At 42.6% G+C, this 22,683-nt stretch overlaps 1 protein-coding gene across 5 annotated transcripts in view; it reads right to left on the reverse strand.

Annotated features, from left to right (window-relative positions):
• Positions 1-22,683, reverse strand: part of EPB41L4A (erythrocyte membrane protein band 4.1 like 4A) — a 238,070-nt gene that overhangs the window by 56,642 nt on the left and 158,745 nt on the right. For all 5 annotated transcript variants that reach the window (XR_008375291.1, XM_053567384.1, XM_053567382.1 and 2 more), the window contains exons 13-17: positions 16,038-16,128; positions 13,174-13,257; positions 12,082-12,195; positions 3,203-3,250; positions 2,161-2,238 (exon numbers count right to left, since the gene is read on the reverse strand). Coding sequence is in view for 4 of the 5 variants with exons in the window: in XM_053567384.1 (XP_053423359.1) it covers positions 2,161-2,238; positions 3,203-3,250; positions 12,082-12,195; positions 13,174-13,257; positions 16,038-16,128 (415 nt within the window). In the remaining variant the exon portion in view is untranslated. The remainder of the gene's footprint in view (positions 1-2,160; positions 2,239-3,202; positions 3,251-12,081; positions 12,196-13,173; positions 13,258-16,037; positions 16,129-22,683) is intronic.

Consider the following 22,683-nt stretch of genomic DNA (forward strand, 5'->3'; position numbering starts at 1 on the left):
AAAATGTTTGTTGGAGTTGAGTTCTACCTTAATTGCCTTGTGGTCTGAGAAGATACAAGGTATAATTTCTTTCTTTCTTTTTTTTCCGAGACAGAGTCTTATTACATCACCCTTGGTAGAGTGCTGTGGCATCACAGCTCACAGCAACCTCAAACTCTCAGCCTTAAGTGATTCTCTTACCTCAGCCTCCCAAGTAGCTGGGACTAGACACTTGTCACAATGCCTGGCTATTTTTTCATTGCAGATATCGTTGTTTACCTGGCCTGGGCTGGGTTCAAACCCACCAGCCTCCGTGTACTTGGCCAGCAATCTACCCACTGAGCTATGAGCACCGCCCACAAGGTATAATTCAATTCTTTTGATTTTGTTTTGTGTCCTAGAATATGATCTATTTTGGAGTATGTTCCATGGATTAATGAGAAGAACATACATTCCTTAGCTTTGGGATGGTGTGTTCTGTATATGTCTATTAAGCCCATTTGTTCTACGGTCACATTTAAGTCCCTTGTATCTTTCTTTAGTTTTTGTTTAGAGGATCTGTCCAGTTCTGCCAGAGGGATGTTAAGGTCTCAAGCTATTAGTGTTATGGGATACCATATTGCTCAGACCAATTAAAGTCTGCTTCAAGAATCTAGGGGCATTTAAGTTGGGTACATAAATATTTAGAACTATAATGTCTTCTGATTGTATTGTTCCCTTGACCAGAATGAAGTGACCATTAGTATTTCATTTTGACAACAAATGTCACTGAATATTTTTGACCCCAAAAGATACTGTTTTTCAATGGGCCACCTCCTGAACAGTTGAGAACAGTTGCATCTGTGAGCACACCAAGCAAACTAGAAATAGATTTGTTAAGATCCGGTTTGATCAATAAGTTTTAAATATTAAAAAAAAAAAAAGCAGATTTTCTTGCTTTGTGTTGTTTGTGCAAAAATACTGAATTTTAGAGAAGAACAGGGTACCTAAGGGAAAGCAACCTCCTACACTTGGGTTTTTACTGAAAGAGAAACTGAAATCATTTCCTCAAGAGAGGTGTCATAACACATTGAGATCCCACATCTGTCTGGTGTGATTCTAGCCCATAAGAAGGCTCCACTTGGAAAGCTTTCCTAAGAAAATGGTCCACTCTTACAATGCTAAGCTATTATTACACAGTCTTTGGAGTAAAAGAGGGTGGCTGATTCAATTTGCTCCAAGCACTAATCCAACTTCCTCATTTTACAGAAAAGAAAAAGATGACCCAGAAAAGTAAAGCAACCAGGCCAGACTTCAACATTAGGTGAGAAAAGCCTTCCCAACAGTGGCACCACTGATGTGTTGTTGTACTTGACACTTCTTTGTTGTCAGGAGATATCCTGTGCATTGTAAGATGTTTAACAGTATGCCTGGCCTGTTGCAACCCCACGACTCACCCAATCATAATAGTAAAAAATGTCCCCAGTGACAGATGTCTCAGGAAGGAAGGAGACAGGGATGACAAAAACCCCCAAGTTGAGAAACCACTGGATTAGAAACTGGCAACCAAGTCTAACTCCCAACCTAGTCCTCTTTGCATTAATCACATGTACTTGTTCTTTGCAGATAACCATTTTTGAACTAGGGAGAAGAAATTAATAAATTAAGCCACTGATAATACCGATTACATGTTAAATGATGTTTTTAATAAGCTCTTAAAAATGTGCCTTACAATTATGAACTAACCACATTTACTCATCTGTGGGTGCCTGGCACGAATATAAACAAATTTGCAAGAACCTGAAACTATGGAGTCTACGAAATAATGAGTCTCTCATGTGGGGTTGGATAAAATACAAGAAGGCCATGTTGAAAGTTCAGGGAGAAATCTCTCTACAAATGGTATGCTTTCTTACCAGCCTTGGAAAAATTCACTACATATTATAGCTAACTATGGAACCATCATTTTTTTTTTAAAGAAGAAACCTCACTGTCAAGTTGTTTAATCGTCTTATTGTAAAAATTGAAAACTCAGTCCCAAGATCTGAGGTTTCCTGAACTTAGTGCTTGAAAAGTGCCAGATTCCTTCTTAAACACAGACTAGAAAATCTGGCCAAGCAACATACAGCATACACAGCGTCTAACCACCAGTGACAGCCTCTGAATTCAGAGCACCAGTTAATTATGATGTTCAAATATTACCTGTTCCTCTTCTTCCGGTGTTCTCTATTAGAATTTTCCGATTCACTACCACTGCTTGTGTTACAGCGTGAACGCGACCTGAAGGCAAAATGATAAAAGCAGAAGGAAAAAAACATGTTTATGACAAATAAAAAATTTCAGAAATGTTCAAATTGGTTCTTTGAAATTAATTTTGTAGCAAAATTACTTAACCAAACACAAAAAGCTGTATTAACCCTTAGCCAGACATTGTTTCTGAACTCAGACATCTGAATGAGTCTACAGCTCAGGAAAACAGTGAGGCAGGGGAAATATGAAAACAGATTAAGGCAAATGTCATCATGTTCCCAGAAAGGACCACAAAATCAATTACTTCCAGCAGAACTCTGACAAGGCAAAGCTATAAGCACCTGGTGGACTAAATGAAAACAAAATCTTGTCACACACCCCACCCCATTGAGAGAGGCAGAGTTTATTTCCCGAGCGCTTGAATTTACAATAGTCCTGTGATTTAATTTACCAAAAGAATGAGGCGGAAGTGTTATTTTGCCAATTTTGGCATTACTCTTTAATAGACTGCCAGCTCCTGGCACCATCTAAAGCAACCTAGGCTAGCCACATGGAGAGACCCTACAGAGACGTCCCAAGCCTCCAGCCAATCTGCCAGGAGGCCATCACGATCAAGGTGCCTTGGATAACACCATCCAGCTACCATTTAACCACAGCCTCATAAGACCCCGAACGAGACTAGCTAAAAACCTTCCTGCTCAACTGACAGAATTATACTAGATAAATATGGGTGTTGTTGCTTTAAGCCATCAAGATTTAGAGGGTTTATAATATAGTAATAGGTTAGTGAAACAGCTCCTCTGAGACACAGGAGCAGAAAAAAGAGAAATGTCTAAGGATGCCACAGAATGGAAGGCTAACAATCAGTTGAAGTCAAATTGGTTTTTGAAAGAAAAAACAAAATTCCTCCACTCTTGCCTCAACTCTGACCACTCTGAGTATTGCTAATCTGCTGAACCTTCCTCCTTCTCACTCTCCGAGTTTTGTTTTTTACCTCCTTCTTTGCTTTAGATCCGAGTCTTCACCACTGTTATGGGCTTTCCTATGGAAAACAAATAAACGAAGACATTAAAGAAAACAAAAAATTACCAGCAGGCTAACAAAAGCACACCCAAACAAGTTTAACTTCAGTTCATCCATATCTGTTTTATATCTGTTTTATATTTAAGTCATAGTGTATGCCCAACCCTACAATAGGTCCCAGAACCATCACCTGGCCTCAGCCTAGTGGGAACTGCCCAACGAATTCCATTCATCCAATGAGTTAGCCTGTAGCTTCAGGTCTGCAATCCAGAAGCCCATTCTGCCATAATCTGATTTCCAACATCCTAGCCCCGAAGTCCCCTGCTCCTGCGGTCACACTTTAGACTTGATTACCTGTAACCTCCAAACCTTCCCATAATCTCTCCTTCCCGTTTACCCCCACACGGCCTCACTGGGGTGTCCTGGTTAAAAGTGTGGGCCCTGGGGCCAGATGCCCTGAATGTGAACCTCCTCTCCCCCACTGATGATTTATTTGTGTGATTTAAACAAGTTACTTCTTGTTTCAGTACCTCAGTCTTAATAGAACTTCTTTTAAAGGATAAAATGAATTAACACATTTGAAATGCATAGAGTAGAATGTGAGCCATTGTTAGCACTCAGTAAAAGTAAGCTGTTATTGTCATTACTTCATCAACTATTTCCGTTCTGTCTTCCTCTGACCCCAACAGGACTGACACCTGACCTTGCTACTTCCTCCCAGCTCTTCACCTCTCATCCTCTTTACCTGGGTTGAATTTCCAAGACCATCATCTCCATAACATGCTTGCCAATACACAACCCTTCCCCACCTCTGCCTTCCATTCCAACTTTTTGGCAAACCCCACTGCATGGGGGAATCTGGCCATGCAGGCTTTCAGAGCTAGCCCTCCACAGCTGGCTGAGCAGGGACGGAAAGTGTCACATGCAAGAGGGGTATTAGTTACACTGCAAATCCAAATTCATAAACCTCAAATGGGACCACAATACGAGTCAGCAACCCTACCACCCTCTTCTGACCTAAGCACAAAGCAGTTTCGAGCTCTTCACTTTGCAACCCTCTGACCCCTGGCACCTCTGTTTCAGCACATGTCTTTGTTTTCTCCTTCCAAAGGAAAGAGCAGCCATCAGATGGATCTCTTCCATCTTCCTGCTACCAGAAATAAAAACTTACCAACACCTCCCTTTCTGTTATTTAGAAATGGATCCTTACAACAAAGGTCAGTCTCTTTGCGGGTGAAACATGGGTCCCGTCCCTTCAGATCTTCTCAAAGACTTTTTTCGCCCACTACCCGTCTCTCATATATTCAACAGTGCCCTTCTGGAAAACTGTTTTCACAGGCTATTAACATTTTCAAGTCTCTCCCACTTAAACAATCAGACCTGCTCTGACAGCACATCCCTACTCAATTTCTGTCCAGCCCCCGCCCCCTCTCCTTCAAAGCCTTCTGGAGAGAGGCATCTATGCCCATGCTCCATTTACCCACCATCGGTCACCTAGCACCCTCCCACTGATGGGGGTGGACGTGGCTCTATAATGCCACCATGGCGGCTTACGTTCTCCCACTTCCCACAAGATGCAGACCTTGAATAACCCCAATACGTGGTCCCTGTCCCTTCTATCAAATTTTTACGTAACTATTTAGCATAAATGCAGTTATACAAATATTGTTCACAGATGATCTAACTAGTCATCTAGGAATACAATTCCCTTCTTTTATAGGTTTTAGACTTTCTGAGAGAGGATGATTGCCTAGTTTTATCCATACATAGATTACCTGCTTAGTATTCTTTCGCTTATCTTGAATTCTTCACCTGTCCTCTCTAAGAGAGCTGGCAACACTCCTCCTGACGCAGGTCCTCAGGTAATCGGCAAGTTCCATTCAAACCTCCCAGAGCCCTCTGCCCTCCTGCTCATATCCAGACCTCCCGCTGACCAGGACTACTGCACAGATGTACTTTTGATAACCTCCCTTCACCAGGACCCAGGGGATTCCTTTTGCTTCCTTGTATGATGGGCCCACATTTCCAGGTCTGATGGCGCTTGGATTTGTGTTGTTTGCATCCTTCAGTTGCTAACAGAGAAAATGCACATGGCAGATACATTGTTTTGACACCTAAAATTTCAGAAAATGTTTTTATTCTACGTATATAAGTATGGTTTATCTGGGCATAGAACCCTATGATAAATTGAAAATAACTTTCCAGAATTTTGAAGGCAATGCTTGTCTGATATTACTATTAAGCAGCTCAGTGTTTTTCTGATTCATCACCATTTGTAACAGAACGTTTCTCATACACCCCTCCCCACCTCAAGCCTTTAAAATTCTCTTGACTCAACACCTGTAGCTCAAGCAGCTAAGGCGCCAGCCACATATACCAGAGCTGGCGGGTTCGAATCCAGCCCGGGGCCCGCCAAACAACAATGACAACTACAACCAAAAAATAGCCAGGTGTTGTGACGGGCGCCTGTAGTCCCAGCTACTTAGGAGGCTGAGGCAAGAGAATCGCTTAAGCCTAGGAGTTGGAGGTTGCTGTGAGCTGTGATGCCACAGCCTCTACCCAAGGTGACAGCTTGAGGCTCTGTCTCAGAAAAATAAAATAAAATTCTCTCTTACTCTATAATGTTTTGAAGTTTAATGATAATGAATCTTAGTATGGATCTAATTTTTACTTTTTTCAATCTATTATGTCAAATGCTTGGTGGAGTCTTTTTTATTTTTTATTTTTATTTATTTTTTTTTTTTTTTTTTTTTTTTTTTGAGACGGAGTCTCACTATGTTGCCCTCAGTAGAATGCCATGGCGTCACAGCTCACAGCAACCTCCAATTCTTGGGCTTAAGGGATTCTCTTGCCTCAGCCTCCCAAGTAGCTGGGACTACAGGCATCCACCACAACGCCCAGCTATTTTTTTGTTGTAATTGCCACTGCTGTTTTAGCTGGTTGGGGCCAGGTTCAAACCCACCACCCTTGGTATATGGGGCCAGCGCCTTACCCACTGAGCCACAGGTGCCGCCCGGATGCTTCTGTTTTTTAAAGAGACGGGATCTTGCTCTGTCGCCCAGGCAGAAATGTAGGGTACAGTTGCCTGCTCGTAGCTTACTATAGCTTAGAACTCTTGGGCTCAGCACACCTCCTGCCTCAGCTTCCTGAGTAAGCTAGCACTATAGGCACTGCCATCACACCTGACTAAATCTGTTTTTAATTTTTTTGTAGAGACGAGGTCTTGCTATGTTGCCCACACTGGCCTCAAGTGATCCTTCCACCTCCCAAAATGCCGGGATTATAGGCTTAAGCCACTGCTTCGGGTGTGTACTATTTCTTTGATAGTTCCATCCCCTAAATTTTCTCTGTTCTTTATTAGAAATATCATCAGTTGAATGATATCTAGGTTTGATAATTTTATTATTCTTATTTTCATATATTTATTCTGGCTTTTTTGGTTCTATTTTGGAGAAGATTTCTTTAATTTTACCTTTAAAACCTTCTGTTGATTAAATTCTGCCACACTCATTTTAACTCTAAGAACAAATATTCATTGATTCTTACCCTTTTATGGTAATTCATTGATATGTTTTTCATTTTATGAAGATAATTAGTTTCATAATTTTTTTTTTTTGACAGAGTCTCACTATGTCACCCTCAGTAGAGTGCCGTGGTGTCACAGCTCACAGCAACCTCCAATTCTTGGACTTAAGCGATTCTCTTGCCTCAGCCTCCCAAGTAGCTGGGACTACAGGTGCTCGCCACAACACCCAGCTATTTTTTTTGTTGCAGTTGTTTAGCTGGCCCAGGCCAGGTTCAAATCCACCACCCTCAGTGTATGTGGCTGGCACCGTAACCCTATGCTACAGGCACTGAGCCAGTTTTATAAATTTTTATTTCTTATTTTGTCTCTGTTTCCTACCAGTTCACCTACTCAACTCATATCCCATCTGTTTCAGTCTCTGTCTTTCACGATAGAAGCAATCCTCAATGCAGATCATCAAGGTTGTCTCTTCCTAGTCAAGCTTTAGGCACTAAAAGGTCCGGGGCCCTCTGGATAATGAAGAGCGTGTTAATTGATGGCCTGACTATAATATGGGGTGATCTCAACCATGTCACGGAACGATCTGATCTGTAGGTCTCATCTCTGCATTTGTCCATTTTTTAGAGTGAGATTCTCTAATCTCAAGCCTGGGGGATGTAAACCTGCCTCTAGTATTTTATTTATTTATTTATTTTTGCAGTGTTTTGGCTGGGGCTGGGTTTGAACCCACCATTTCTGGTACATGGGGCCAGCGCCCTACTCCTTTGAGCCACAGGCACTGCCCAACCTGCCTCTAGTATTCTGGGAATGAATAAAGAAACGAGAAATTTGGTAAGCCGAGATTTTTTTCTCTCTTGATCTTTCCTATGGCCATAATTTCTCTGTCTCCGTTCCCAGCTAATCCTCTTCAACAAAGCCCCGGCATGTTGGCGTTTCCCTAGCACGGACCTTTTCTTTGCATTCTATCTATGCTCTCTACCTACACAATTTCATCTCTACTCCATATTTCAGGCAATATCTTTAAGAACTTTATATTTTAGTCCAGGCAGCTAATCTAGATCCTGACTTATATCCAACAGCTCATGTGAATCCTTCATTTAGACATCTCAGAAGTACCATAAATTCAGCATATCAGAAACTACACTCACACAGCTATGCCTGTCAAGCCTGTAATTTCTGGTGATTCTATTTCTGTGCATGGCACCTGAACTCATAAAACCGCACAAGCCTGGCTTTCATTCTGGCCCACCCATCATACTCCCCCTCCCGCCCAGACCTACCAAGTTTACCTCCTACTGGCTCTAGGAACTACCAACTTCCTCCCATCTCCACATCACAACCTTGGTCCAAGCCCCCATTCTCTATGACTGGGACTCACAAAGTAACCTGTTCCCTAGGGTCACCATTTCCATTATTACCCTCTTCCATCATTTCTCCAAGGACAGAGTAGCCTTACACGAAAGCCTTGCACAAACATGGTCATGTCTTTATCTCAGATCCCAGCTTTCATGTCCAGCCTCAGCAAACCCTTCCCTGATCTCCTTGGTTCAGCCCTTGGCAAACCACCCCTAATAGTGCTGGTTACACAGGTGTTTGGCTTGTAAACATCTATCAAGCAGTTACACTTATGACGTATTCTCTCCTGTACATATGCTAGGTTTCAATGAAAAGGTTTACTTACTGGTTCCCCCAAGCACCACATAATTCTCCTTCATATAACATACCAAAGAGATAACTGCACTTGTATTTATGTAATTCATATGTTTCTCCCCTAAAGGTCTGTAAATGTCCAAAGGATAGGGACTCTGTTTACTGTTGTTGAGCACACTGCCCGGCATACAGTAGATCCTCAAACATTTTTGAGTATAAAGATGGAAGGAAGCTGGGGAATGAAAATATGTTGAACCACCAGAAAACATGCTTTCCTTTTCTAGAAATGTTTAAACAGATAGACTTCATGGTCTCTATAAGCCTTGAAAATTATATGAATTATGTTTATGTATATTTAAATATGTGCCTTTCCCCCCAGGGAATAAATCCAACATTTTATCTGATTCTCAGAGTGTACTGTTACCCCAAAAAGGTTAAGGATCACTGTTCTAGACTCAAACAGAATTCAAGAGCTTGTATACAACTGACAAAACAGAAAATTTTGATATCTCTATTGTAAAACATGTTATGTTGGCATCAAAAGCCAAACAGAATTTCCTATTATATCTAAAGCCTTGAGATTTTTCCATGCTGATGACAAAGCTCAGTTAAATGCCAGAGTTAATCCAGCAATGCAGGGATTTGTGCCCAGAGGCAAGATAAATGTGTGTGAAGATAAAACAAGACTGACAAGGACAGGGACATTTATAGGGCATTTATTGTCACAAGAAAATGAGAGGAATGTGCCTTAGCTCTTCTATGCCAACACGCAATAATGGCTGATCACCTGAAAACACACATGCCCATTACGAGACCTCTAAGTGACACATGGCACCAGACAGAAGGCTCAATGGCTACTCAGGCAAAAAGATCCTCTTCCCAACAAACTAAAATAGCCCTTTCCTGGACTATGCCAGTGAAAGGATCCTGTATCCCCCATCCACAATAACTTCTGTGTTTCACAGAAAGCCAGCAGAAAATGTATCTCCATATAGAAGTCTGAATTTGCAAATGTATATGCTCTGAACTATTTTAAGCAATTAGTTTGAATTAAAATAATGTTAATTTTGGTATATTTCAGCAAAACTTCTTAAGTTCATTTTCAAATGTATTACAATAAAAATAACTATCTGCTCAACACATGCAATTACTCAGGGAGTGCTGACAAGCCTCACTAGTAATTAAGGATGACAAACTATAAAAATCTAACAATAATACATGTGAAGTTCTTGATGTGTCTAGTCGTTCCCACACCCACATCCCCTCAGCACACATACACACACAAACGCACTTTATACCAAAGCAGTGCCACTGGAAACTACTTCTAAGTATCATTCGAGTTGAAGCAACCCTTGGTGTTCTCAAGGAGAAAGCTCAGTAAGGGCTGGGGGAGAGCCTTATTTAAGTGTGGGTCATTATCTCCACCTTTTTCCAAGGTATAGACCAGGATTCAAATTCTAGATGTGCCACAGAAGACAAGCCACTGTCATCTCCCTGAGCCTCAGTTTTCTCATCTGTAGAAGTGTGAAGATGCTTTTATTTTTTTGTAGAGACAGAGTCTCACTTTATGGCCCTCGGTAGAGTGCCATGGCATCACACAGCTCACAGCAACCTCCAACTCCTGGGCCTCAGCCTCCCGAGTAGCTGGGACTACAGGCACCCGCCACAACGCCCAGCTATTTTTTTTTTTTGGTTGCAGTTCAGCCGGGGCCGGGTTTGAACCCGCCACCCTCGGTATATGGGGCCGGCGCCTTACCGACTGAGCCACAGGCGCCACCCGAAGTGTGAAGATGCTTTGGGTCAGGTATTTTCATTGGTACTCAGCTCCTACCAACTCGTCTATAATCTCTCCTTTGCTGCTGAGATTGAAAAGCTAAAAATCATACTTTCCTGGACTCCCTTGCCAGCGGGGTTCAGTTACAGAGCCACTCCAGTAAGATTTGAAGGCAGGAGAACAGGACGAGTGATTCTGCTTCTGGTAGCTTCCGTCAACATGAACACTCCTGAGGCAGGGGGGCTCCGCAGCATTAACTACAGTGTTGGTACCTCCCACGGTGGCAGCAGGAGTGATTCCTGCTCAGCGACTGTGGTGGGACCGACAGCCGCGTTCGCAGGAGGCACAGGCTCAGGAGAGCCACCCACAGGTGGAGGCGGCTTCTGGCCTCCGGGTGGCATCCCCTTCTCTCCTTGTATTCCTCCAGGAGCAGAACAGAGGCCAGACCTCTGGGGACCACCACTCTGTGCCTTCGATCCACTCGCGCCTGTGCACCAATTCTCTGCTTAGTCCCTCTCTGCTGGAAATGCCTCGTGACAGAGCGAGACCAATGTCTGTTCCCATGTGGTTATCTCAGGAGTAAATGAGACACTGTACAGCAAGCACTTGCTTAGAACTTGGAACATGGTCAATACCAAACAAATGCCAACCATTACCCCATTACTCTATCTAATCACTATTGGTCCTCATCTACCTCCCTTCTCAATTCCACCATGAGATACAGACCTCTCTCTTCCCAGCCGTCAAAGGATTTCGGTGAAATGGGACCTGGTTTGAGAAAGCTGGGGGACAAGACCACAGGAAACTAACGGAAGCAGAAGGGACCAGCAAGTATGAACTAATGGTGGAGGAGAGAGAAAGGCCCCAACTCCAAACCCATGGTGTATATAAAAAGAGTATAGATGGTTATGTGACATCATGACCTGAACTTCTCGTAAGAGTCACTTACACAGTGCCAATTATATGGGTGCCCAAAGTAAAACACAGTCCCTGTCATATAGGAGTGAAACGAATTTCACTGGCAGGCCACATCTGGGTCTTCCTCTCTGCACCTGTCACATTGCCTGGACCACTTTGTAGAGTCTAAAACTTCTGGATAAGGTCTAATCTTAACAAAATTTGAGCATTCATACACAAATATAATTCCCACAAACATTCTGACCTGTTAGTTGAAATGCAAGAGGATTTTCTCTCCTTTGATAAGTATTACTCACACCTATCAACAATACCAGTCTGGTGGACAGAGCACTCAGACTCAACTAAGGAGGCTCAACTTTAAATGTGGTTCTGTCTCCCCAGGAAGGAATATTTAATATATATAAATCCATGTTAATTATACTGTATATTATATGTACTACATAATACACATTTTATATCATATGCATATGTGTAATGTATTAGTCTTAATTAAAATATAGAAAACAAATCCCTGTCAATACGTCATGAAATTGTCCTTGAACTTTTTTTTTTTTTTTTTTGTAGAGACAGAGTCTCACTGTACCGCCCTCGGGTAGAGTGCCGTGGCGTCACACGGCTCACAGCAACCTCTAACTCTTGGGCTTACGCGATTCTCTTGCCTCAGCCTCCCGAGCAGCTGGGACTACAGGCGCCCGCCACAACGCCCGGCTATTTTTTGGTTGCAGTTTGGCCGGGGCTGGGTTTGAACCCGCCACCCTCGGCATATGGGGCCGGCGCCCTACTCACTGAGCCACAGGTGCCGCCCAGTTCTTGAACTTTTTTGGCTATTTAAAATCAATGTTTATCTTGTCCCCAAAAGAATAAGCTTCTTTATTACTTTGAGAAGACAATAATGACATTATCAAGAATATCTGTTATGAAAACATGCCGGGACCCAAAGCTTCTGCTGAAAGCTAAAATCAAAGGGGCCATGTCAGCTCACCTTCTCCTCATTGGCTGTACAGAGTCATTGTCACTTCCACAGGAAGGGTTTCGGCGACGCGTGTAGGGGAACTTTGGGGACTTCGTGCGGTCACTGGGAGAGTTGTAGAGTCCACTGGAGTGAAAGAGGAATGGTGAACAAGTGCTTCCAGCGGGCCTGGAGAAGCAAACACCCCAACCCAGTCTAGAGGGCGTTCCTGGTGGCACAGCCGGCAGCTCAGGGCACCTGCGCCACTGGCGCATGGTTCTCCTTGCTGACAAGATTTAATGAGAGAGGAGAAATGCAAGATCTGGCAAAATCAAATCATAAAATCATAGAAGTCTTCATTTTGCAGGAAAGGATTCGCCTCAATAGGGAGAAATGGTCACACACAAACGCAACAATTCACATTTACAACGAGCCCGCTGCACTCTAAGCACTGATGGAGTCAAAGGCTTGAGTCGTTATCTCAGTTAATCTTCCTATCAACCTTCAGTACTAAGGTGCAATTAGTACAGCCATTTAGTGGAAAAACTCAGAATAATTAATTAAATGGCCCAAGTAGGTAGGAAGTGACAGAGCTAGAACTTGAACCCTAGGTAGTTGCATTTGGATCCACAGTAGCACCACTAAGTAGTAATGCAGGTCTGTCAGTGGCTGAATGGTTAGAAACAGAAAGAAACTAAAGCTGTCCATATTTTTAGGAGTAAAGGTCTTCCAACATCATGGTTCATCAGCTACCGTTTTCACCAAAAAGTTTTACAAAAACTATGAAACGGGGGAATTATCATTACTATGCCATTTAGAGTTTTTGGAAATACATTAATAATATCTTACACTAAACTATTATAATGACATTTCAGACAATCTCCTAATATTCATTCGCTTTCCCTTTTGTTTTTTCCAGGAAGAAGTTTCACATTAAGAAACAGACTGTTGGCTTCCACTTCAGAAATTCCCCAGCCCAACCCCATCACAGGATTTAGAAATGTGACTGCTTGTCCGCTGCTGGCTGTGACCAGCACACAGCAGCTGACCTCCTTTATTCAAGGAGCTGCAATTGCTAACCCCTTTTCTACCATTTTCCTTTGTAAACACAGTAATTTCCTTTACCTCTGGGGACCGTTTTCTTCCCACGGAGCATGAGATTTGCTTCTTTGGGTATCAGGGCTGTTTTCATTTTTTGCTTTCTTAAAGCTTTAATTAAAAAAAAAAAAAAGTAGAGAAAATAAATCAACTAGAAAATGAAAGTAAGCTCACATACTTATTTCTTAAAGAGAACTATTTAACGCGTCTTAAAATGTGTTTATTTGCTTGTGGACTCCAAGAAGAACACGCGATGGCTCACTAGAAAATACATCTCCACCAAGTTCCTGGGGGTCTCCCCTCCTTTCTTTCTAGTTTTACTGCTTTAAGGCAACAAAAGCCAGGTTCATCAACTGTTAAGAAATGCTGAACAGAGTCCACCTGTCGCACAGGAAGCTTTGAGCTAAGAAAGGGAGAAGAGAGCCAGCCTGGCTCCAGGCTCCGGAGGCTGCTGCCCTGGCTCTGGCTCTGGCTCTGGAGTTCAGGCTCCCCAAACTGACCTTCCCGGCTTCTGCCATATCTCAGTTTCATCCTTCCAAATCGGAATGACTTTCAAATGCCATTTCCTGCCCTAGTATCACCTTTCTACCCTAAGAAGGTAAATATAACCAACGTGTTATTCAATCCCAGCAAATTGTTTTAGAAACACAGGAAGAGACAGGGAGGAAGGGACACATCAGAAGCCTTCGGTCCTCCGCAGTGGGGGAGGGGGTGTCACCTCTCATTTCCTCAGGAGACCATGCTGCGGATAAAACAGAACACTTAATGTCTAACCCACTTTAAACCTAGGCTTTCTACAGAACCCTTTACATAACTGTTCTAGAATATGGTCACAGGAGAATTCTTTATAACAGCCAGCAAAGAGGGGAGAAGAAAAATGACACTATCAGAAGAAGAAAATAAATGTGCAGCATACTACATCCAGGTAGGAATTAACACGAACCTACAAAATTTTCTGGGCTCAGTGGCTGACGCCTGTAATCCTAGTACCACTGGGAGGCCGAGGTGGGAGGATCCCTTGAGATCAGAAGTTTGAGACCAGCCTGAGCAAGAACAAGACCCCATCTCCACTAAAAATAGAAAAAAGCAGGGCGGCGCCTGTGGCTCAGTCGGTAGGGCGCCGGCCCCATATACCGAGGGTGGCGGGTTCAAACCTGGCCCCGGCCAAACTGCAACCAAAAAAAAAAAAAAGAAAAAAGCAGCTGGGGTGTTGTGATGGGCACCTGTAGTCCTAACTACTCGGGAGGCTGAGGCAGGAAGATGGCTTTGAGCCCAGGAGTTTGAGGTTGCTGTGAGTTAGGCTGATGCCATGGCACTCTAGTCTGAGGAACAGAGTGAGGCTCTGTCTCAAAACAACAAAAAATACCTATAAAATTCTATCTCTGACAAAGGCATGTAACTCATAGTATAGTAGGTAGGTTTTATATGTGAGTATGAAAAATATCTTTATAAAGGTTAAAAACCTCTGAAGATGAAACTTCCAAGGTGAAAGCTTATCTTCTGAAATGGGAAAAAGTAATAAATATGGCAGATGTCTAAAACAACAGTAGAACCTGTGTTTATAAATCAAAGAAAAAGAAAGAGAAGGGGAGATTGAGAAAAGGCACAGGGGCGTGGACGAGGAACGGAGAGAGCAGGTGGGAGTTAAATAACGAAACCCTGGGTGGTTAATCACACTTGCTCCCTGAGTTCTCTCTCTCCTGGAGCTTGAGTGGGAAAATTCAGAAAGCCTGCAGGTAAGATTACAGTTGGCAGGAAAGGGATGCAAAAGGGATGAAACTCCTCACGACACTCTAAGGGGCTTGGGATCTGAATTTCACGTACGATTACTGTTCTTAGCTGGGCTATACCACAAGCACACCCTGTACATACAGAGGAAGCTGACTATTCCTGCACAGCTGCGAGGCCAACGAGGGGGAAGCATGTTACACTGAAGTGTAGGCACCAGTAAAGAATGTGTCATTCCAAAAGGAGAAGCTGTAAATGTAAAGAAAACACAGGCAAAACCCTGGGTAAAATACCGCGACTCTGAGAATCTTCAGATCCTAAAATCATCTTGGGCTGAGAAATTACAAACTATACTTTTCTAAGTGTCCACGTTCCAGCTGAATGAAGACACCATTATTGACTAATAAAAGACTGAGCTGGTGATGTAAGGAGTCTCCGCAGGTCACAAATATCTGGCTGCCTGGACTTCATGACATGGTGGGGGCCTGCATGGAGAAAGGGAGCTTATGAAAGCCCCCCTTTGTGTGCCGACGCCGTTCCACGAAGATAACTAGAGAGGGGAAAAATGACAGCAACCGTGCCTTAACAGAGAACAAGGCTGAGCTTTCAGGGAAACAATCCATGTCATATATTAAAGGAAGGTTTTTCCGCTGGGGAATGCCCCTGGGAATACTGACGCGGAGGACCCTGACAAGTCTTCATACATATGCAGTTCCTGGCTTCTGAGGCTTCACTGCCCCTAAATACCATAAACCCTCTTCCCAGGGCCACAGTTCAGCGCACCACTGTCATGAACACAGTGCGTTAGACGTGAATGTCATCTGCTTTGTTCCACAAGGCCCTCTAAGTGAGGCCATTAGATCAGGCCCTTTTAAAGATCTCATGGACTTTTCACGTTGCTGCTGAGAATGCAGACCACAATCTGTGAGCGCACCTTGCCACTAAAAAAAAAAAAAAGAACATTTTCTTCAAATGAAAGAGGAGGGTCCTGATGTTTTATATTTCACTGCCATTTTAAAAGTATACTAGGGCCCAGAGATTATTTACAGGAATGCATGGATCAAAAGTATTATGAAAGTAAAAAGATTTTTAACCTTGTCAATAGGAAAAATTATTCTGAGGACAGCATGTAGCCGTATGTTTCTTCCGTTAGCTGTACTGACCTTTTCACTGGTGAAGGTACAATAATTTTCGTTGTCCCTTCGTTTTCTCCATCTTCCATGTTTGCAGTTACCCTGTTTATGCTGCTTGATCCTAGTAGCAAAGAGGGGAAGGGAAGACGAAAGGAGCCAGTGATAAGGGAAACGCAAAGCGGCAGACGACGTATTTAAAATGCAATTTTAGGAAAATCACGGCACATTTTACCAATAAATTTTAACCCCAAGTAAATAATGAATCACTCGATACATCTGAGGTACTGTTCTCCGACATGTGCTGAGCCCTCCACATGACAGGGTCCCGGTGTTCTAAGCTATGACCTTTTCAGACATTCAGAGTGAACTACGTCCCACATCATGAGTGTTCCTCAGACCGCTAAAATAAGATTTGGAGACACCTCGTACCACATACTAGAAAAGAAAACATCATGATCAGTTCCTGATGACTAGGCTGAGAAGAAATTTCTCAGCTCGTCTTGACAGCCTCCATTTAAAACCAAACAAAAAATCTGTAATTCCAAACTTGAAAGCGACCTAAGTTACAGTTCAAATGTCAAAAAGAGTACTATCACTGTGCTCTGTATCGCGCATGTACAAAATCTGTTTTCAAATGCACTGTTTATGCAAACATTCCCCCAAATTTAAAACTGAATTGTTAAACGCTGTTTTTCCACAGATTGGCACCTGAGCTAGATGGACCAGCAGAGGGAGCCCAGAGCAGACAGTGCTGGAAGTCACGCTCAAGATGAAGGTAAGCGAAGTACCCTCCGGGCAGTCTGGGTTCCCCCCTCAGAGCAGAGGCTGCTAAGCCTGCAGGCGTGAGATGTGTGGGCTCAGGTGACAGTGTCCGCTCTTCTCTCCCCCCAGCTGCCTGCATCTCATGCTGGGAGGCGGCAGTTTTGATGAGAAATCAGCCAGCTGCCCACAGCCTTGTTCAGTGAAGCCTACATGCCGTGCAGGGGTGTGTCCTCCTTGAGCTGCTTGTGCAGGGTGTGTCCGTAGTTAGAGTCCTTGAATCCAAAGCATACTCACCACCAACTGCGGAGAGTTGGAGTCACGTGGCTGAGTCCAGGATAGTACTAACTGCTGGTGTTTATTAAGTACTTACTTTGTGCCAAGTTCTGGTCCAAGCACCTCAACATCTGTTTATTTACACAGTCCTCAAAATAATACTATGAAGTAGATACTAAAATTATCCTATTTTTAAAGATTTTTTAAAAATGAGCTTTCTGGCCAAGCATTGTAGCACTCTGGAAGGTCAGGGCAGGAAGATCACCTGCAATCAGAAGTTTGAGGCCAACCTAAGCAGGAGCAAGACCCCATCTCTACTAAAAATAGAAAAATTAGCCAGGTGGTGTAGTGGGTGCCTACTATCTTAGCTACTTGGGAGGCTGAGGCAAGACCTATCTCTTGAGCCCAGGAGTTTGAGGTTGTTCAGCTATGATGTCACGGCACTCTACCCAGGGCAACAGAGTAAAGACTCTCTCTCAAAATAAAAATAATCATAATTAAAAATAAATGAATAAATAAAATTAATCAATTAATTAGAAAATGGGCTCTCCCAAGGTCCCATAGCTCATGAGTGGTAGGGCAAGCTTTGAGACCAATTAGTTTGTCTTCAGAGCTGTCCAAATTACACAGTAACAGTTCAAAAGTCGTTCTAAGGTAAGGATCAACTGGGAAAGAGAGAGACTCTTCAGAAGACAAGTGAAAGGGATGTTCACTGGGGAGAAGACTTGGTAGCCATCTAAGACAAGAATACTTTGTTTCTCTCTTTGGTAAAGAAAGCACTATACAATATCCAAATTACAATTTTGAAACACGAGTTAGTTTTCCAAAAGAATTTAAGGGAAAACGTGTGTGCTCTCTGTCACAAGCACTTAACCACCAGTATAGCCAGACTTTCAAAATAAATTGTCCAGCCGTCAGGACTAATTTGCTAACATAACAGTCATACGACTCTCGGGTACACAATGCAGATGAGATCAGGTATGAGGTTCCGTCAGCAATACAGTCGAAACCACACTCAAAATGGGGAGCTGCTGTTCCCCGCCTGTCTACAGTCTGTTGATAGGTACTAAATCTCTCTTTATTTGTACTGCTCTACTCCATAACTAATGTGAACTGGACAAGCCTGGGTTTTGAAAGCTTTATTAGGAAAATGAAACTACATAGGGAAAAACCACTTAAAAGCATTAACTTCCTAGGAGTACTTGTGAGGTATCCATTTATATAATATTCATATGCTAATCTTAAAAAAGTGCTAATTAGGCAGCATTAGCATTCTTCATGTTATTAAATATGCACTTAGTAATACTTTCAGAATACTGTATTTTAACATCTTGCTCATTAGCTCAAATTAGTGAGATTTTACCACACCACCATTTGGGAAGAAAACTAATCAATTCAGTAAACCGAGGTTATATGTTGGTTATTGAAATTTGCAAAGGTAAGACATTTACATTATGCATTACTTAGGGTTTGCTGACTTTCCATTTTGCACTATTTTTTTCCTTTTCTAAGGAAAGGATCGAGTGGGAGAGAGAGAGACTCTTCAGAGGACAAGTGAAAGGGATGTCCTCCCCTCATCAGCATATCACATTCTAGAATCTTCCCTCCTACATTAGCTCATACTCCTGACAAACCACCCCCCTAATAATAGGCTTATGTCTTCATGTAACTGCTATTTAACCACTACCCACTTCGCAAATTAAAACACTGATGGCCATTTTCCTACAACTTTACAAGATCAACCCATTTAAGGTCATCCTTTCTCTTTTAGACAGCACCAAACATTTGCTTTCTGCCTAAAATATCTATAAACATGGATTACTATGGATTCGTTTCATAGAATATTTATAATATATACAATAAAATTATTAACTTAAAAATTAAAGATTTCATAAAGTCTCAAAATCTTAATAAAATGAAGGACACACCATTGTGCACCTTTGTGGCTCCCAGCATAGCCCACTCGGAGGTACACAGCGGAGGTCTATTATTGGAAAGGATGTGTCTATTTCTACCATTTTTTCTACTAGAGAAGAAAATTCAGATAATGACGTCATGCTGCGTAACTATCAACAGTCAGATGCAAGAAAACTGGATGTGGCAGTAGGTGAGGTGCAACTCAGGAGGACATGCGGGCGCACGCCCTGCAGCCCTGAGCTACTCCTGAGAGCTTTAAAGGCAGCCTTCTGCTGCGGCATGCTGCTCTTCAAAATACAGTTACTGTATTTGTTTTTTTTCTTGTTTGTTTTGAAACAGACTCTTACTCTATCACTCTGGGTAGAGTGCTGTCACGTCATAGCTCACAGCAACCTCAATTCTTGGGCTCAAGCGATCCTCCTGGCGCAGCCTCCCAAGTAGCTGGGACTGCAGGCGCCTGCCCAGCTGCCTGGTTAATTATTTCTGATTTTAGTAGAGACAGGTCTCACTCTTCCTCAGGCTGGTCTGGAACTCCTGAGCTTGTATCTTTACTTTAGATAAAATATTAACTCTAGCAAGACCACTTGGAATTAATCAAGAGTGTCTAATTCATTTTATATGTTGTTCACATAAAAAAAGACAAAGAGCTTCATTTCAAGAGACTGGTCATATTTGGAAGAGCAAGTTAATCTGGGGACTGCTATTGTTTATCAATGAGCCAAATCTAGCTCATGCCCTGGGATGTTTGTTTCGGGCTATAAGACACGGTAGCTTAATATAAGCCCACACCACTTCTGTACTCTCTACACAGTCCTGAAATGCCAGACTCCGAAGCTCCAGCGTCTTCTCTGTGCACCTTTAACATACTCTGCCCATATCTGCCGGCCTCTGTGCATCAGGCCACTGACAGGCTTGTGTGGGGTGAGGGTCTCTTCACATTTGAGTACCTTTATCTTAAGTGACCCTCACCTTCAGTTCAGGAAGAGTGAAGGTCAGAAGCAGACAACTTTCCCAGGATCTACTTAGCTACTTGATTTGGGCACAATTCTTAAAAAGTCATCCCTGTTATACCAAGATTTGGTGATGAATATACATGTACTTTTAATTACAAAACAACTTTGCATTTAAATACTATCATAAGTCTCACAAAATTTGTAATTCCACCCCACATCTGCCAATCTAAATCAAATCTTTGTTACTTAAATGTTGTCATTGCTTAAATTTACAGAGTGGGTGTAGAGCAGCAGTTCTCAACCTATGGGTCACGATCACTTTTTAACAATGAAAATACATTGTCGCATTAGGAAGGTTGAGAACCACTGGTGTAGAGGGTGAATGGGCAACATTAAAATGAAAAAAAAAAAAATCTTTGACAAGTGAGAATACTTTATTCTGCTATATGGCAAAAAGGACAAATAGCTAACAAAACAAGATTATCATATATAAATGATTTCTTTTAAAAACTCTTAAATATAAACTTTAGTTTTTTTTAAATTCTGCTTAATCACATTTTATTTTCTTCCCTAAACTTCAAGAAGAAAACACTAAGACAAATAATTAGGACAGATTATAACTGAAAATACGATTTATGTTATCTAACCTAGCATGACTTAACAGAGGAAAAATGGTATTTATGAATTAAGGCCAAGGTAATAATTAAAAATATTTTTTAGCTCTATTTATCTCACACTTCGAAGTCACTTCGCCTTATTTTCACCAACTTTATACTGTGTATTATGGGGAAAATGGCAGGTAGTTTAGCAAATCAGTAAAATACAACATTTTTTACACCACAAAATTATGGTCAAATAGCAAAATGGCTAAGAAAGTTTTATACATTTTTTCTCTACAAAATATATTTAATATCTGACCATACACTCATTAAATTATAAAAAGAAAAATGCACAATTTGGAGTAAAGTGTTTTTGCATCCAATGGCCAAAGTTCAAAGGCCAGGATCTGCCATTCAGCCCAAAGAGGCAGCAGGACCCTGCTGTTCTTAAGCAATTTTGCCTTCAAAAGTCAAAGGAGCGATATTTAAGCAGTTGCCTCTTTACCATTCTGACACACTGATTTTGCTACATGTCAACTGCAAGATCAAACAAGGCATTCTGCTAAAAAGCTGGAGGGTAGATTATAAAGAATGGGTGTGGATGAGAAAGATGCTAGGAAAATGAGTCTATGCAGGAAACATCCCTCCCCAAGTTGGTCAGCTTCCAATTCCTCCTCCCTGCCCCAGAACGGCACAGGCACCCTTCCTTTTGGGTCAGAATGCCAGGTTCAAAAACAATCAAGGCATTTGTGTGCCTAGGAAGGCATGTGCTCCCGCCCTCAGACCCGCGGAAGAGCAGGATGGAAAGTTCCACTGTCTGAAGACGTGGGAATAGTGGGGCTTGCTTCTCTTTCCTTCAAGCCCTCTTGGGTCCAACACCACCACCTGTCCGTGAGTGGTCAGCCGGAAGCAAGAAGTATCAGACGTCACCTGGCCACCAGGTGTTTCTTCCTGTGATAGAGGAGATGAGGAGAGAGCCAAGTAACCACCCACACCCTATCCTAGGGTACTTCTGGTTCTCCTCCCGAACACTTCATAGAGTCATATGATTCAGAGCAGCATATACCAAACATTCCTGGGTCATCTCTCAAATGCCGCAGTTCACACCTGCTTGGTCTAGGGCTGCTGGACAGGTCAATACCTGACCTAAAGTTGGTTCTGTTTCAGGCAGAATGCTAAAACACTACTTGAGAAGTTTTTTTTTGTTTTTTTTGTAGAGACAGAGTCTCACTTTATGGCCCCTGGTAGAGTGCCGTGGCGTCACACAGCTCACAGCAACCTCCAACTCCTGGGCTTAAGCGATTCTCTTCCTCAGCCTCCCGAGTAGCTGGGACTACAGGCGCCCGCCACAACGCCCAGCTATTTTTTTTTTGGTTGCAGTTCAGCCAGGGCCGGGTTTGAACCCACCACCCTCGGTATATGGGGCCGGCGCCTTACCAATTGAGCCACAGGCACGGCCCCTACTTGAGAAGTTTTTGAGATAGAATCTCACTTTGTCACCCTCAGTAGAGTGCCATAGCATCATAGCTCACAGCAATCTCTAACTCTTGGGCTCACGTGATCCTCTGGCCTCAGTCTCCTGAGAAGCTGGGACTACAGGTACCCACCACAACCCCAGGCTATTTTTGTAAAGACAGTGTCTTGCTCTTGCTCAGGCTGGTTTGGAACGCCTGAGCTTAAGCCATCCACCTGCCTCAGCCTCCCCAGAATGCTCAGATTATAGGCGTGAGCCACCGCAACCAGCCTTTTAGAAGTTTTTATTTGATACACTTGTATTAGTATATAAAGTAAATACAAAGTATATATAGCTGTAAATAAAATTTGCCTTTTTTTTTTTTAAGGCAAGATCCTTTTCCTTTTACGGAAAGTTTTTATCTGCTCCCATGTTTGAATTCATATCCAGGAGGCCTAACTCAGTGGTCTTTAAACATTTTATCCAACTATTAACTGAATTTTGAAGAAGTACTTCTGCGTACATTTCTAGGATGGCATCTACCATTTTTCTTTTTTTTTTTTTTTTTTTTTGTAGAGACAGAGTTTCACTGTACCGCCCTCGGGTAGAGTGCCGTGGCCTCACACGGCTCACAGCAACCTCTAACTCTTGGGCTTACGCGATTCTCTTGCCTCAGCCTCCCGAGCAGCTGGGACTACAGGCGCCCGCCACAACGCCCG

Source organism: Nycticebus coucang, chromosome 17 (genome assembly GCF_027406575.1).
Source record: "Nycticebus coucang isolate mNycCou1 chromosome 17, mNycCou1.pri, whole genome shotgun sequence".
NCBI classification, from domain to species: Eukaryota; Metazoa; Chordata; class Mammalia; order Primates; family Lorisidae; genus Nycticebus; species Nycticebus coucang.